General features: G+C 40.4%; 1 protein-coding gene across 2 annotated transcripts in view; it reads right to left on the reverse strand.

Annotated features, from left to right (window-relative positions):
- LOC123515692 (putative neural-cadherin 2) overlaps window positions 1-16,222 on the reverse strand; it is a 48,514-nt gene that overhangs the window by 21,711 nt on the left and 10,581 nt on the right. The window contains exon 1 of one of the 2 annotated variants that reach the window (XM_045274518.1): window positions 7,470-7,637. Coding sequence is in view for 1 of the 2 variants with exons in the window: in XM_045274517.1 (XP_045130452.1) it covers window positions 15,501-15,558 (58 nt within the window). In the remaining variant the exon portion in view is untranslated. Of the gene's footprint in view, window positions 1-7,469; window positions 7,638-15,500; window positions 15,566-16,222 lie in introns of those variants that run through there. The other variant, XM_045274517.1, reaches the window with a different exon arrangement.

The following is a 16,222-nucleotide window of genomic DNA, read 5'->3' on the forward strand; positions in this document are numbered from 1 at the left end:
GCGCGCATGTGTGTATGCTTGATAGAACGTCACATTCAAAACTGGAATGTAAACTTGAATTTGAATAGCATTGCATTAAGAAAACGGTAAATATTAATGCGTTATAAGATGAAAATAGACGAGTCGAGTGGTTTCTGTTTCACAAGAATGTCTATATGCATTCTTGATTTAAATGTTCTCTCTCTCTCTCTCTCTCTCTCTCTCTCTCTCTCTCTCTCTCTCTCTCTCTCTCTCTCTCTCTCTCTCTCTCTCTCTCTCTCTCTCTCTCTCAGCATTTGTATTTCTTGCCAATTACTCGACTATTGTTCTTTACGACGCTGCCTTCCTACGAGAAAACCTAGTGCCTTCACCTTGTTAAGAGATCCCTAATTGAATTCATGTGTTTTAATTTACGATCCTATCTCAGTGTTTGCCTTGAGCCATTTTTCTCAGCTTCAGATAACCGACCTCCTACGTCCCAGCCAGGGAACAGAGAGAACCCAGCAGACCACAGCCGTAACACCAGAACACCTGACCCATTTATCCTTAGATTACACCGTTAAGTTAGAGAACAAAAAAATCTAGATACCAAGAGAGAGAGAGAGAGAGAGTTTGTCCATGGGGGGGGAGAGTTTGTCCTGGAGTTTAACAAAGACTTTAATCAGCCAATGTATGTTTGCCTGTGTTCGCACTACTCGTTTACCTCACCACGTGCAGCCAGTGGGAAAGGAAACATTTGGTCACAACGTGCAAGCTGCTGCGGTGTTCACACTGGCATACAAAACTGTCTCTTGGTGTGTGGAGGATACTTGGATGGGAGGGAGAGTGTTCCTGCATGGTCATGGGAAAATAAAAAAAAAACGGAGAAGGGAAGATAAAAAAAAGAAAGAAGCAGCCTGCATATGGAAGAGAGGACAAAGACTACATTTTCTTTTTTCTCTGGATTTTCTTACATGGAATTTCTGGTGAATTCGATGGACCCACCACTGTTAATATACTTAGGAAAACATTGACAGTCTACCACAACAACAATAAAACGGTCAGAAAACAAAAGAAAAAAATAAATAAAAAACTTATGTTACAGAGAACAGAGTGACTTAATTAGCTCCATAAACCTTCTCAGGGTCCACCTCATCTGAGATCCTTGCCTTCTAACTACGTGCCTCTATTCCATTCCATAGCGTTGGGGATATAATTAGTGCACATCCTTCTTTTCCCCCTCCTTCCTTTTTCCCATCAACACCACACCGCTGCTTCCACTCCCCCTTCATATCACTCTCTGCCATCCAATCATTACCGAACCTTCCCTCTGTGTCTCATGTGTTAGTATGAACGTGTTTATTTGCCACCTGTCACTAGCTTCACAGTGACATGATTTGATTGAAAGCCCTTTTGTTTAGATCCGAAGAATGTTTACTCACACATACGAGTATCTGTCAGTGCATTGTTTGTTATTTATCAGGTGTAACATCCAACTAGTGTTTCGATATTACCCAACTGCAACGCCTGAAAGGTTATGGTGATTGCTGGCACCTTTCGTCCAATAAGCACATCACCGCAAGTGGTGATCAGGTTGTGTCACGGTGACATTCATCGAGGTATGGTGATAATGGTGTAGGATGTGTGGTAGTATCATTATATGATTTGTTTTTACTCTTTAAATTTACGTGGAAATGAATATGTACTTGATGGACAGTGGATGTATGAGCATTTTCTTTTAAAAAGCACCCCTAAGAAAAATAAACCATACGACATCTTACTCGTGTTCAGAAACCGTACTGTGCTCAGTCACTTTTTCGTGTTTAGATAGTCTTGACAATATGCGTCATACAGGCATCAACGGTAGGAGAGCCACACGCAGGTTTCATTAACGTGTAACGAGACTTTTGTGTCAGTGGTAGGTTCAAACACACCGGACTCCTTCCCTTCATGCATACTAAATAATGACAGTGTGTACCACATTCAGAAACATGATGTCGTCCACCTTTGGAGAGTTGCCGACACATACAGAGAGAGAGAGAGAGAGAGAGAGAGAGAGAGAGAGAGAGAGAGAGAGAGAGAGAGAGAGAGAGAGAGAGAGAGAGAGAGAGAGAGAGAGAGAGAGAGAGAGAGAGAGAGAGAGAGAGAGAGAGAGAGAGAGAGAGAGAGAGAGAGAGAGAGAGAGAGAGAGAGAGAGAGAAAGTCAGAGAGTCAGAGAGAATTTAGAGAAGAAAATTTATGCAGCAGACTCCTGACAGCTGCCTCTGAAAAAATACGAAGCCAAGAGAAGTGTCGCCTTCTGCCGCAGGTCCTCTCCTCAGGTTCTGGAGCTATAGGTCTTTCGGGGGTTTAACTCCCGCCTCACTGTCACGGAGAGGGCGGACGGGGAATACAGACAAGGATACCATTTTTCGAGGTAGACTTTAAGTGAATATTTAAAGAAAGCATGTCTGCAAGATTATGTGTGTGTGTGTGTGTGTGTGTGTGTGTGTGTGTGTGTGAGAGAGAGAGAGAGAGAGAGAGAGAGAGAGAGAGAGAGAGAGAGAGAGAGAGAGAGAGAGAGAGAGAGAGAGAGAGAGAGCACATTTATAATTTGACATCCATGTTCACTATTCATGGCGTGGCAAATCAGTATTTATGCCTAGCGAAACTCGGCACAGAGTTTTAGAAAAGTTTTACTGTGAAACATGTCACACTAAACTCGTGTGCCGGAAATAATTGACGTTTTTCTTTGCATGACTGACACACGGAATGATAATGATGACTGGATGAGGGTGACACATTTTTTCTAGCATTTTTTATATAAAGGTGGAAAATCAAATATCGGTTCCTTGCCTTTCTCAGCCAACTGAAATTTCCCGCAGTATCGGAAAACCCAACTTTATACCGATGACGCCTTTTTGGCTTTATAGCCCAATAGTCTTTTAGAGTTCTATTCCCACTAGTGGCCGCTCCGGAAACACGCTCCAAGGTGGGCCCCCCCCTCCTCCCTCATGGTCTGACATTACCGCCATACTTGTCTTGTTTCGCTGTGCTCAATGGCGACCGTTTCTGTTTGCAGTGATGTTCTAAATCATTTTCACTGAAATATCGATATCATGTCAAAGTGGAGTAGTGTCAGTGTTACTGTCAAAATTTTCAAGTACCAAAATGCAGCTCCAATTTTTTTTATCTAAGAATTATCTATATATTCAAACTGCATCTCCATCCAGAGTTAATTACCAACTTTAATTTTGTTTGTCTTCTTGGAAGGAGAAACGTATGATGCACGGAACTGTGGTTGAGAAATAGAAATGTGTGATAGAAAGTGATATATCTTAACAAAGCAAATGTTATATACAGTATATTGAAAAATTTGCCTGAAATTTTATATCATTGCGTTAATTGATCGCGACAAAGTAATGATAAAAGTAGAAGTACATGGAGTGGCAGATGTGGCCGCAGCACATTCTCATCAGGGTCCCTGTAAGCCACGGAGGTCTAATATATAAAAGGGAAAGCCATACCGCCCTGTACCCTGATCCTCTTACTAACTCTCCCTGGCTCCCAAGACCTTATTTTTCCGAGCCTCTTTCTTTGTATTTACTTTCTTCACTATTACTTTCTTATTTGGCAACACCATAGCTTCCGCACCAAATGAACATCGCCCCTTCCGTCTATAACACCCGAGCGTTCTCTAAATACTCGTACAGTTGGGAAAGGAGAATCCATGACCGTGACTTGAGCTCTGTGGTTTGATACAGTATTCAGAAACGCTTTGGTCTCCCATCAAGACAATTTTCCAACGTCACAGAAATTAGGAGCTTGGTTCTCTAATGTCTTGTTAACCTCTCACTTGAACTTTAAAAATCATTAAGAAAATTCCGACTAACTTACGTAAGTCTTATTGTTATTGTTAGCTTAGGTAAAGTTAGGTTAGGTTAGATTAAGTTAGGTAAGGTTAGGTTAGGTTAGGTTAGACCAAGGTTAAGGTTAGGTTAAGTTAAAGGTTTGATTAGGTTTGGTGGTCTTGGTGTGAGAGCAGAGCGTTTCAGAATAGTGGCCTTAAGTTATGGCAGGTATAAGGTTTTAATACTTTCAGTGATTGTATATCCCAAGCTTTAGTGTGAGGGACATTATTGCTGTCCAGTCACCCTCCCTGCATGTGTTCCAGGTGACTTTAGCTTTAAGGCCACTGAAGTCTGGTGCGTCACCGCTAAGTTCCCTGCAAAGTTTGGTGAATACTCTCTCTCTCTCTCTCTCTCTCTCTCTCTCTCTCTCTCTCTCTCTCTCTCTCTCTCTCTCTCTCTCTCTCTCCACGATTATGTTTCCCTCCTTATACGAGTCGCGTATTTTAGGGGCTATTTTCAAAGGCTTCCATTGATAATTAAGTTCTCATGATTGATTTCTACACTAATGAAGTTATGAAAATGATGAGGAAAAAAAAATCCAATAACGTCTACAAGATCCAGCCAGAGTTATTAGATACAGGACACCAAAACTGTTGAAAATACGGACTCAAGACTGGCTGTTTCTCCCCATTTCTTTCCACTGACGTCCATTCACCCACCCATCCATTCACAACCCGCGTCCCTCACACGCACACGCACACACTCTTGAAATGGCAATTTGTATGCTCATCCTTCTTGGCCTCGGCTCCTCCCTCCACTCAGAAATATACGACTTTCATAATCTTTCATTCATGCCAAGAATTCAGAAGGAGGAATGGAAAAAGGAAGAAAAACACTAACGAATATTTGCCATTCCCTTCTCTTCCCTTTTCTTCATCCAACGCTATTTTCTTTTTCCATATGTCCCAAAAAATAAGAGACGCTAGCCATCTTTCTCCGTGAGTGGCATTTTCCTTCACCTCGGAAAAGATTAACTGGGAAGGGGAAAAGTGAACGATGTGAGACTCAAGAAAACGGAAAAGAACACGGAGGACGATCACGAAGAAGTATGGAAGGTAAAGAAACAATAAATGAGAGGGAAAAATAGCCCAGGGTGATACAGATAAAGAGAGCAGTGTGAAGAAGAGAGAAATAATGGACGATGGCAAGAGGACGCTGTAAACAGGTTGGAAAAAAAAAGCAGAAAGAAGAGATTTTTCGAGTTAAAGAAAGAAGACTTTGTTTGGAAGGAGGAGGAAGAGAGGATGGACGAGGAGGAGGAAGAGGAAGTAGAAAACAAGAAAATGACGAAGGAGGAGATGGAAGAAAATGACAACAAAGTGAAGAAGAAGGAGAAGGACAAACAAAAAAAAAATGGAGACAAAAGAGCAGAAAACAAAAAAGTGAAGGAGGAGGAGGAGGAAGAGTAATAAGAAAAAGAGGAGGAAGAGAAAGAGGAGAAGGACGAAGAGGAGGAGGAGGAGGAATACAAAATACAAAGAAATACAAATGAAGACAGACAAGAACAAACATTGAGGTGCTTTCCAAACTGTTTGTATAACTATCACACTAACTATCAATGGAAGAGATAGAATAGCAAAGAGAAGGAAGAGGAAGAGGAAGCATGAAAAAAGGAGGGAGGACGATGAGGAGGAAGACGAGGACCATGTAAAGACAATTGGTGCGTTTGAGCCGTTATAAATTCCAAGAGCAGAGGAAAATGTGCATAAAAATGAGGAAGGAAATAAGAACGCATGAAAAGAGGGAATGATGATGTAAAATTTGACCGCCGTTTTATATGAGAGAGAGAGAGAGAGAGAGAGAGAGAGAGAGAGAGAGAGAGAGAGAGAGAGAGAGAGAGTGACAGAGAGAGAGCACTGATGTTTGCCAATATTTAGTTATTATTATTATTATTATTATTATTATTATTATTATTATTATTATAGTGTTTGATCGCTTCATAGTTAATACCAATTCTACTGCAGTAAGAAAATCAGCTTTACTGGAAGCGATTAGTTTTTCGAATCATCTTCACAGCAATAAAGAATACCATTGTTATTTTCTTTAACTTTTCCACGTTCCCCAATGATAGGATAGTTTGGAATCGTTACTTGTAATATTATATCCACACTGTTCGTAACTTCTTAAATCCAATTCATAAGCGATACAAAATGCTTTCTCATTTATATTTTATGAGTATTTGATTTTTTTTTTATGAATGAATGAATATGAAAATGAAATACAAATTCTCCAAAAACCGTCGCCCTTCGCTCATAAATTTTTACTGGGCACTTGAGTAAATTGACAGTGAAGGGTGGGACGAAATAGGCTGGGATGGCTGCCAGGGAAAAAGAGAAGGAATAAAGGTGGTGGAGAGAGAGAGAGAGAGAGAGAGAGAGAGAGAGAGAGAGAGAGAGAGAGAGAGAGAGAGAGAGAGAGCGAGGGGGTGGTGGGAAGGGAGACATGCCCGACATCAAACTTTACAACTAACTTAGTGGTGACACACAGCAAAATTCAATGCCATAAAGTTTTCTCACGTAAAAACATATCCAGCAAGTTTAACAGAGAGAGAGAGAGAGAGAGAGAGAGAGAGAGAGAGAGAGAGAGAGAGAGAGAGAGAGAGAGAGGTGCACGCTTAAACCAGCCATAAAGTCATTGATCTGAAAAGACGAAGGTGTAAATGTTAGTTGTGCCAAGCCTTACGAAATGAAGACTTACTAGACGCTCGAGGTGTTACTCACAAGAAGCTTAACTCCATGAAAGCCTCTGATGTTAAACCACTCGGTCAAAAAGTTGTTCTCTATCTCTTCCATATTCAGTAGTGGGACGAAATATTGCTGGGCAGCGCAGAGGAGAAGCGGAAAGAAAAACCCTAAGCTGACGTATGCTGCAGCTTTGCCGTAAATCTTATACAGTTACGTGGCGAGGAAAAAAAATATATGTGTAGCAGCAGAGTGGCGGTTTGTGGATGAGGACTTTACGTAGCCAGACGAAGCTTCAATAACATTTATCTATTGGTATCACTGTCCTTACGTAATATTTCATGCATATGTGATGGAAGCATTGTGTGACAGATGTTATATTAGTGATTGTTAAGTGAACAAAAAAAAAAATTATTCACCACCGGCTTGCTGTTATAATTATTTTTTTTAAAGTGAGAATTATTATTCGGCTGTATGAATGTGTTACATTATAAAGACTACCTTCGTACGTGAACATATCCCTAACATATATATAAGTTTGAGTTAAGAAATATTTCGCGTGCAATTGCCGTGTATTTAATATAAACATACTCATATAATTAAATTTCTGTAAAAGAAAGTACTCTTGTTAAATTAAGTGAAACATTTAGCGCCTATATCAGGAACTCATCGTTACATGTGCATTAGTGTCACATTTAGTGACGTGAGGAGGCGAGAGGCGGAGACTTGTTGAGCGCCAGAACAATGTGATTTTTGGAGCGCCTCAAGGTAACTCTGAGACGATGACGCATCCTGTCCTCGACATTTTATCGCAGCTACAGGCACAGTCCAAATACTTACTAGTGCAGCGACTGACACAGATTAACGCCTCACTCTTACAGAGATGTAAAGCTTCCACACAGGTATGAGATGACTGAGGCAGGCAGACAATTGTACAGACCGTCGGTGAAGTAACAGGTCGCGTTGTGCCGGCGAGGCGAAGTTGTGAGAGGACTGCGTGAGTGTTCACGAAGCGGCGGCCGGCACGCGACTGGCCGCCTCCCAGACTCTCATCTCAACGCCGCCGTCCGTTCCCGCCGCCAGTAAGGACTCAGCCACCACCTCCCTCACCCCGACACTTACCATACCAAACCAACACCAATGCTAGACAGCATCAGGAAGCTGAGGCATTCTAGATGACAATTCTATGGGAACAACATCACCGCGTTGCTTGGCGGCAGTCTGTCGCGACAACACCTTCCTTCATTGACTCGCGACCACTTGTAATCCTGCAACACCATCACACTTATGACCTTGCCTCGCAGCCACCACGACCACGTCACCGCCCACACCATGACCTTATACCATATAACGTGACATGCCTCACATTCCCAGGCACAAGCGCGTCCCGCGCATCTAATACTAGAAACTTTCTGCTTCTCACAGCTCATCTTAGAGAGTATTAATGTGGATGTCTACAAAATCTCATGAATTCTGATGATATCTTTTTAAAGCTCTTGAGACATCGAGGCTGAAGTTGTGCAGTTTGGTCATGATATAATATAAGCTTCTTTCTGTGTTGCTGTATATTATTACTGTATGTCGTTCCATTTTATTGTGTATTATTTCACATAGGTGTCTTTGTGTGTATTTCCATGCTGCTCGTTCACATTGCTTTATAGTGTAAGAAAGTGCTTGAGGAAGATCACAACGCTTCGTCAATAATTGGCTTATTGCCTTAAGCCATTAACGTAACAGGCCGTGACAAAGTGTCTCATTAGATTCATATCAAATATAAAAGTTAAGGAAAAAGATTATCTAAGCTATTTTAGCGACACAGCGTCTAATAGAGAATTAATATTTTCTTTCCATACGGAAGCGTCACCACAACATTAAGGCAGAAAATACCACTGCCTGGTCCACCTTTGTTCCGCTCATGCCCCGCCTCCACCGCACGTTTTTCTATCCTCGCCGTGTGCCCAAACAGCTGTTGCTGCTCCCTTCCCTCCTCTCTCTGCGCTGAAGCCACTTATGCCTGCATGCTTTTTGCTCCTCTTCTTTTCCTCCTTCCTTCCTCTTCATGCACATCACACTCTGGCTCACGCCTTTATTTTTCTCCTTCTCTTTTCTTTAATCTTATTCACCTTCATTTATTCTCTCGTCAAATTTGTTCCTTCCATCGACCCTTTTCATTCTTCTTCTCTGTCTCCTTTCCTTGCATGCCTCGTCGTTTCGCCTTTGTGTCCGTGATCCTACTCCTTGCCTCTCTTCCCTTCTTATTCTTTACTTCTCAATTTGTCTATCTCCTTCCTCCACATTTGCATTCTTTTCTTTACTCTCTCTCTCTCTCTCTCTCTCTCTCTCTCTCTCTCTCTCTCTCTCTCTCTCTCTCTCTCTCTCTCTCTCTCTCTCTCTCTCTCTCTCTCTCTCTCTCTCTCTCTCCTTCACTTTAGTCCCCACTTTCCCTTCTCTTCCCTGTCTGTAGCAATCTAACACTCTCTCTCTCTCTCTCTCTCTCTCTCTCTCTCTCTCTCTCTCTCTCTCTCTCTCTCTCTCTCTCTCTGCATTACGACACGGCCTTATATTTCAGCTCTCGTCTTTTCTCTCACTTCTCTCTTATCTTCCTCCTTCTCAGCTGCTCTCGCCATTTCATCATCCTTATCTCTTATCGCTCTCCCTCCGTCTCTCAATTTCTTCTTGCCATGTTGATCTCTGACTCCATCTGCCACCTACCTCTCTCTCTCTCTCTCTCTCTCTCTCTCTCTCTCTCTCTCTCTCTCTCTCTCTCTCTCTCTCTCTCTCTCTCTCTCTCTCTCTCTCTCTCTCTCTCTCTCTCTCTCTCTCTCTCTCTCTCTCTCTCTCTCTCTCTCTCTCAGGCGCTTCCATCCCACTTGCTGCTGCCTGCCTCAACCTGACGTACTGTCCACAGCGAACCACCCTCCCTCCTTTCCTCTCTCCCTAACAAAATCATCCTTTTTCACCTCTCTCACTCATTCCCTCTGGCGCCATCTCTCACTATTTTTTCCCTCCATCTCTCTCTCGAATATGCCTTTTTTTTTTTTTTGTCATGTCTTTATATTTGTATATGAACTCCCTGCCTGCTTCTGTATTTCCATCTTCCTACGACTTGACTTCTTTTTATTTTTTAAGAGGGAGGTTTCAAGATATTTCTTCCAGACTTTTGGATAACTCATTTCTTAAAGGGAACTGGCAATAAAGTGTGCCTTTTTTTTTGTTGTTGATTTTGGTCAGTTTCCCCTTACATAGAGAAAAGAATGACTGCACTCTTCCTTCCAATAAAGATAATCGTGTCTTTACGGTGACTTACTTCTTGAATTACAGAGAGGAAAATTAATTACTTTATGGTGTAACAAGACAAACTATCACCTGGATGCTTTGCGACAACAAGGACACTTCACCTTTAAGTGGGTCTTTACGAATTCTTTGTCTATCTTGCAAGGTGCGCACACACACACACACACACACACACACACACACACACACACACACACACACACACACACACACACACACACACACACTCTCTCTCTCTCTCTCTCTCTCTCTCTCTCTCTCTCTCTCTCAGTGCGTATGTATGTAAATGTGTGTGTGTGTGTGCGTGCGTGTGTGCATGTGCGTGCGTGCGTGCGTGCTTCCTGCTTTGTCCTTTGTCTCTATCTCTGTTTTTAGTCTTCCCGTTGCTCCTTGTTTCTTTTCTCCGTCTTTGTTACCTTGGTACTGTGTGTTATTATTCTGGCAACATTTCACAAACCTGCCATGCGTAGAGAGAGAGCTTTGGAGTGTTACCATTAAAAACTACACTTAACCATATTGAAAGGACTAGAATCTCCAAGAAGTTAGGAGAAATAACCTGCTGTATACGAGGAGCAAAAAGAGGTGTCGTGTGGGGAACAGGGGGCGGTGGGGTGGTGATATAAAGAATGCATGTCTGGCCTCGTACCGTCAGTCAGGGGTGGTAGTAGTCGGGATGGTGGTGGTGGGAGTGGGGCAAGAACGTGTAGTGGCCACCGTGTTCCTTTTTCCCGCGCCACATGGAACATTTGCTACAGGAAGGGAGAGCTCCAGACTTGCGAGGTGGCAGCGTACGGGTGTAGGAAACGAGGAGGGTTGTTCTGAGGTACATGCATGGCTTCCTTTTATAGCGGCGCGGCAGTGTGTGCTTCCTTTTACTCCTCATTAGTGATTTATGCAGTTTATGTCATTTATATTGGTTTATTTTGGGGTTGAGTTGTGGTCTTTACTTTTCCATTTAGTTATCAATTTATCAGTCTTAAGGGACCTGGCAATCAAGTGGGCCTTTTTTTTTTTTTTTTTTTTTGCCCTTGGCCGGCTTCCCCCTCTTTCATTAAAAAAAAGTTGTGTTCGTTGTGTATTTCTGAGGTCAAATTTTCATCTTGTTACGATATTTATTATTACAGTATTTATATTGTTACATCTTTTTATATGTGAAATTTTCTTATACTCGTTTTTCACACATTTTCAATAATCCCTTTTCATTTCCTACATTTTCATATCCATTACGCTTTGTTCCTGACGCGATGCTCCTCCTACCACCATGCACCCACCACCACACCTTGCGTACCTGCACCTTCACCCACCTTGCCACCTCACCTGCATTAACAACACTCCTGGTTAATTTCTAAGGCCGTTAATCTGTGCTGCGTCACCCTGAAGAAGTCACTCTATTAACTAGAAGCGTAATAAGCTCACTCCATCCTCTCTCGCTGAAGACAGGTTATCTCATTACCTGCAGGGGCAAGATCAGCATTAAAAGGAATTAGGTGGCGTCAGAGAGGAGTGTCAAGTGGGTGGCGCGAGCAGGAGGCAGCTGTCTTGGGGATTTATGTAGGTCGTTAAGCAATAGTTGTAGACCTTTAAGAGATGCTTGGCCTGAGTGGCTTGTTCATGCCGACTGTTTGTATCATAGTGGCGAACATTTAGTGGAATGCTGGGGGAAATGGCGGCTTGGTGTAAGAGAGAGAGAGAGAGAGAGAGAGAGAGAGAGAGAGAGAGAGAGAGAGAGAGAGAGAGAGAGACTAAAGACGATGTTGGTAATATCCTATACTACAATATTTAGTGTTTATAAGCTATTTGTAGGACACAGTGAACACATTAGGTATTAGTGTGAGGGATACCTACCCAGACACTCCTATCCTTGTTTGCTGAAATGAAAGAGGAAAAAAAAAATAACTGCAGAGAAAATAATGTTTAATTCATGCTCATATTCATAAATACGCAAGCTTAAAACCTCCAAGTTCTCGGAAATTTATAAAAGGTGTATCTCAGCGAGGTGGTGGTGGTGGTGGTGGTGTTTGCTGGCGCCGTGGTGGCTCCGGATCAAGCGGGAAGGCGACGCTGGGAAAATCTTAATGCTCTTTTAATATTGTGATTTTTCCTTGTTTTATTATTCATGCGTTCATTATAATCGTACTTGAGGCACCTTCATATACAGTGACTTTATTTGCTGTTTGATTTGCTTCTTTATGCTAAGATGAAGATGGATTAGAGTGTATTTTTGTCACGATCAGAACATAAAGATCATTGTCAATTTTGCTTTTCATTGCTTTCATCATCTACAGTCTACACTCTTAAACTTCATATAAAATTAATTGTAACATATATATACTTTATCATTGTCATTTCATTCATTCATTTCATTTCACTCATTCATTTCATACATTTGTTTTAATACTTCCAAATGTGGCACAAGGACGAGACTCCCAATTTTCTGCCTCTTGACTTGTCCACTGCTGCCTCAATTCTCATTTCTCAAGTGAATTTACTGGCTTTACTACGTGGCAATGGATTATCCTCCTTGCTTTGCCTTGCTACTCAGTGTTTGAAGTGCTACTGGTATTGTTATTTTCTTCAGGATCTTTTCATACTATTATTTATGTAGTTTCGTTGTTCCTGTTTTGTTCTGATCTGTTTTCAAGTTGTACCCGGATCCATTATTGTTTCCTCGCTCTCTTCCTCTCCACATGCAGCATGTGTGTTGAGGTAATGTTGTTCTGATATTTCGTAACATTGTCTTATTCTCTTTTTCTCTTTTCTTTTTCCCTCTCCGTTCTTTCTTTCCTCCTCTTGTTGTCATGTTTTCTGTGTTGTATGCCTTTTTATTTTCTATTCTTCCTTTCTTTTTATAATTCTTTTGGTTCATTCTTTATCCCATTTTATTTCTCCAGTGGTTAGGATAAATAATAATGATGGTAATGATAATAATAATAATGATAATAATAATAATAATAATAATAATAATAATAATAATAATAATAATAATAATAATAAGGATAATAAAAGTGATAATAATAATATAAATAATAATAATAATAATAATAATAATAATAATGATAATAATAATAATAATAATAATGATAATATTTTTCTTAAAAGAAAAGGTTAGTGGTGGAAAGACGACAGGCTGAGGACATAAAAGTATTCCTGACTAGAATCGCAGAGCTTAAACAAAGGAATATTCTTCCACAGAAGCTTTCAGAAACTTGTCACGGATATAGTATTTTATTCTAAGCCTTTGTTCCTTTCACCGCCATCTTCTTTTGTTATGGCGTATTATTACCAATGCTATTATTGTTATTCATTATTATTATTATTATTATTATTATTATTATTATTATTATTATTATTATTATTATTATTATTATTATTATTATTATTATTATTATTTTCATTGGTATTATCATTGTTATTGTTATTATTATTGTTATTATTATTATTATTATTATTATTATTATTATTATTATTTTCATTGATATCATTGTTATTGTTATTATTGTTGTTATTATTATCATTATTATTATTATTATTATTATCATTATTATTATTATTATTATTATTATTATTATTGTTTTATTATATTATTATTATTATTATTATTATTATTATTATTATTATTATTATTATTATTATTATTATTATTATTATTATTATTATTATTATTATTATTATTATTATTATTATTATTATTATTAGTAGTAGTAGTAGTAGTAGTAGTAGTAGTAGTAGTAGTAGTAGTAGTAGTAGTAGTAGTAGTAGTAGTAGTAGTAGTAGTAGTAGTAGTAGTAGTAGTAATAGTAGTAGCAGTGTCCTATGAGACTATCAGATAGAAAGAAAACAATATTTAAGGAAGCGCGGTTTATCGTAGTTAGCCGTGAAAACCAAGACGAGAAGAAAACGGGTATGCTTCACAGAAAAAGGATATCGTCTTCCTTCAAGCGGGGACTGAATAAGGTTCACGGTGGTATTTTGGAGTTAATGAAGCAAAGGAAAATGAAATAATGAAATGATGCAAATGGGACGTGACTATTCGTGGTGCTGTTGTTAATAAATCATATAAATAGTGATAACGGTAGTAGTGTAGTAATAGCAGCAGTACTAGTAGTAGTAGTAGTAGTAGTAGTAGTAGTAGTAGTAGTAGTAGTAGTAGTAGTAGCAGTATTAGTAGTATTAGTAGCAGTAGTAGTAACAGCGCCATCAAGAATAACAACATAGTAGAAGTAGTAGTAGTAGTAGTAGTAGTAGTAGTAGTAGTAGTAGTAGTAGTAGTAGTAGTAGTAGTAGTAGTAGTAGTAGTAGTAGTAGTAGCAATAGTAGTAGCAGCAGCAGTAACAATATAGTAGTAGTAGTAGTAGTTTTGTTGTTTTTGTTTTAATTAGTGTTACGTTTGCATTAGTAGCAGTGACAGTAGCAATGTTAGGGTAAAGGAGCAGAGAGAGAGAGAGAGAGAGAGAGAGAGAGAGAGAGAGTAAGCCATAGGAGCTCCCGTGAGTCGTTACAGGAGGGAGGCAGGGAAAGGGAGGATACAAAGAAAATGGAAATCGATGGGTGAGGAGAAGCACAGGTGGAGGTGGGAATGGTAGGAGTGTGTGTGTGTGTGTGTGTGTGTGTGTGTGTGTGTGTGTGTGTGTGTGTGTTTCTAATATTTCCATCTTCTACGACTTGATTTCTTTTAAGAGGGAGGTTTAAAGACATTTGTCCCAGACTTTTGACAAACTCTGCTAATCTTTTAGGGAACTGGCAATCAAGTGGGCCTTTTTTTTATATTTTTTTGTTGCTCTTGGCCAGCTTCCCCTCTTCCAAAAAAAAAAAATATGTGATATGTTTGATGAATAATTTTACAAGATATTAGAAGAGTCGATGGACGATTTAGCTCTTGCTTAGATTTACCTAGATACTGCAATTTATCACTGGTAGTCGGATAAGGGCCAACAAACGTGCCAGTGTTCCTTTGTGCTCCTTTGTGTCCATGGCTAGGCAGGGGATGGGGTACGTATAGGAAGTAAACAAGGAAGTCGGTTTTGAACTGGTCATGAGAGTAGTCTGTTCAAACCCCACACAGCTAAAAGGGATCGCCAGGCACAGGGACAAAGACAGAGGGACAGAGAGACAGAGACCGCAGGGTTAAGAGACCTACGCAGATAAGCCAGTGGAAGAATATGCAAGAGAAGAACAACAATTCCAAAAAAAGAAGCAACCAGATAAAGAGAAAGACAAGAAAAACGTAGAGAATGATCGCACACACAGACACAGCCATGCACGCAGACAGACAGACATTTAGCAGCATGAAGCACAAAGGAATCATTTATAGAGAGGTGGTTTCAATTTCCATGAGAAAATTGTCCGATGAGAAAGGAAACGAAACGCACCACAGGAACGGAAGGACAGAGCCAACAAAGGAAGCAGCGGCGGAGGACCAGTCAGGTGGGAACAAAAGGGAGGGACAGGAGTGGTGGTGAGAGTAGGCCGCGTTGCACTGCCTTTGGGGGCTCGTGGAAATTTATGTGGGGAAGCTGTAGTAAAAGGAACCCATGCATTTTAGAACTGCGAAATGGAAAACATCACGTGACGGTCGAGGAATAGCACGGCGGTATAATGATGGAGGTACCATTATAAGGAAACGGAATGAATAAAGACGTAGCAGTGTAACATGTAACAGTGGGCTCGCGTCACTTACCATTAGTGAGCTGCTCGCCCAGAGGGATGAGGAGAGGCACCAGTACGTTGACCGCCATGCCGCACCTGCCAAGGAAGGAGGGAGTGAGGGGCGCGTGACTGTGAGGTTAGTGATAAGGAACACTGCAGGTATTAGCTCATGGCAAAAATGTACCAGTCGTCACGGTGAACCTATGATAAGTATGTGTTTTCCTGTTATATCATCAAAAAGAAATGTTAAGAGATATTTATATGAATATGATTTTTATCAGAAACTTTCGAAGTGAATATTTACCTTACATTGTGTAACATTTTTCATCCTATGTGAAAAATTTTAACTAATGATCATATACTTTTCTTCCTCTGCACTGTTATCAATGTTGCATGAATACATACACGCTATTCTCTGAAAGACTGCGTGTATCTTCGCTGGGGTAACCTTCTAGACAATGCAACATACAAAATTTCCGTTTAGTTTTTAATTTCGCCACGCAAGAGCAGACACGTTCATTGTAATACACAATGAAAGGTTTAACCGATGTGTTTTATTGTGCATTCTTTAACCAGTCATCTAATTGCCCACCTGCGGCCCTTCTTTGCTTGTTCTCCATCGTGCACCGCATCATTACCGCGTGTCTTTATATCCCATGAACCGCCAGTTTATCTCTCTGCACTATTTTACCTTTTTACTCGTGAATATCCGAATATTATAAATTCCCGTCTGGTAAATTTCCCCCACGAACA

This window comes from Portunus trituberculatus, chromosome 39 (genome assembly GCF_017591435.1).
Source record: "Portunus trituberculatus isolate SZX2019 chromosome 39, ASM1759143v1, whole genome shotgun sequence".
Lineage (NCBI taxonomy): Eukaryota > Metazoa > Arthropoda > Malacostraca > Decapoda > Portunidae > Portunus > Portunus trituberculatus.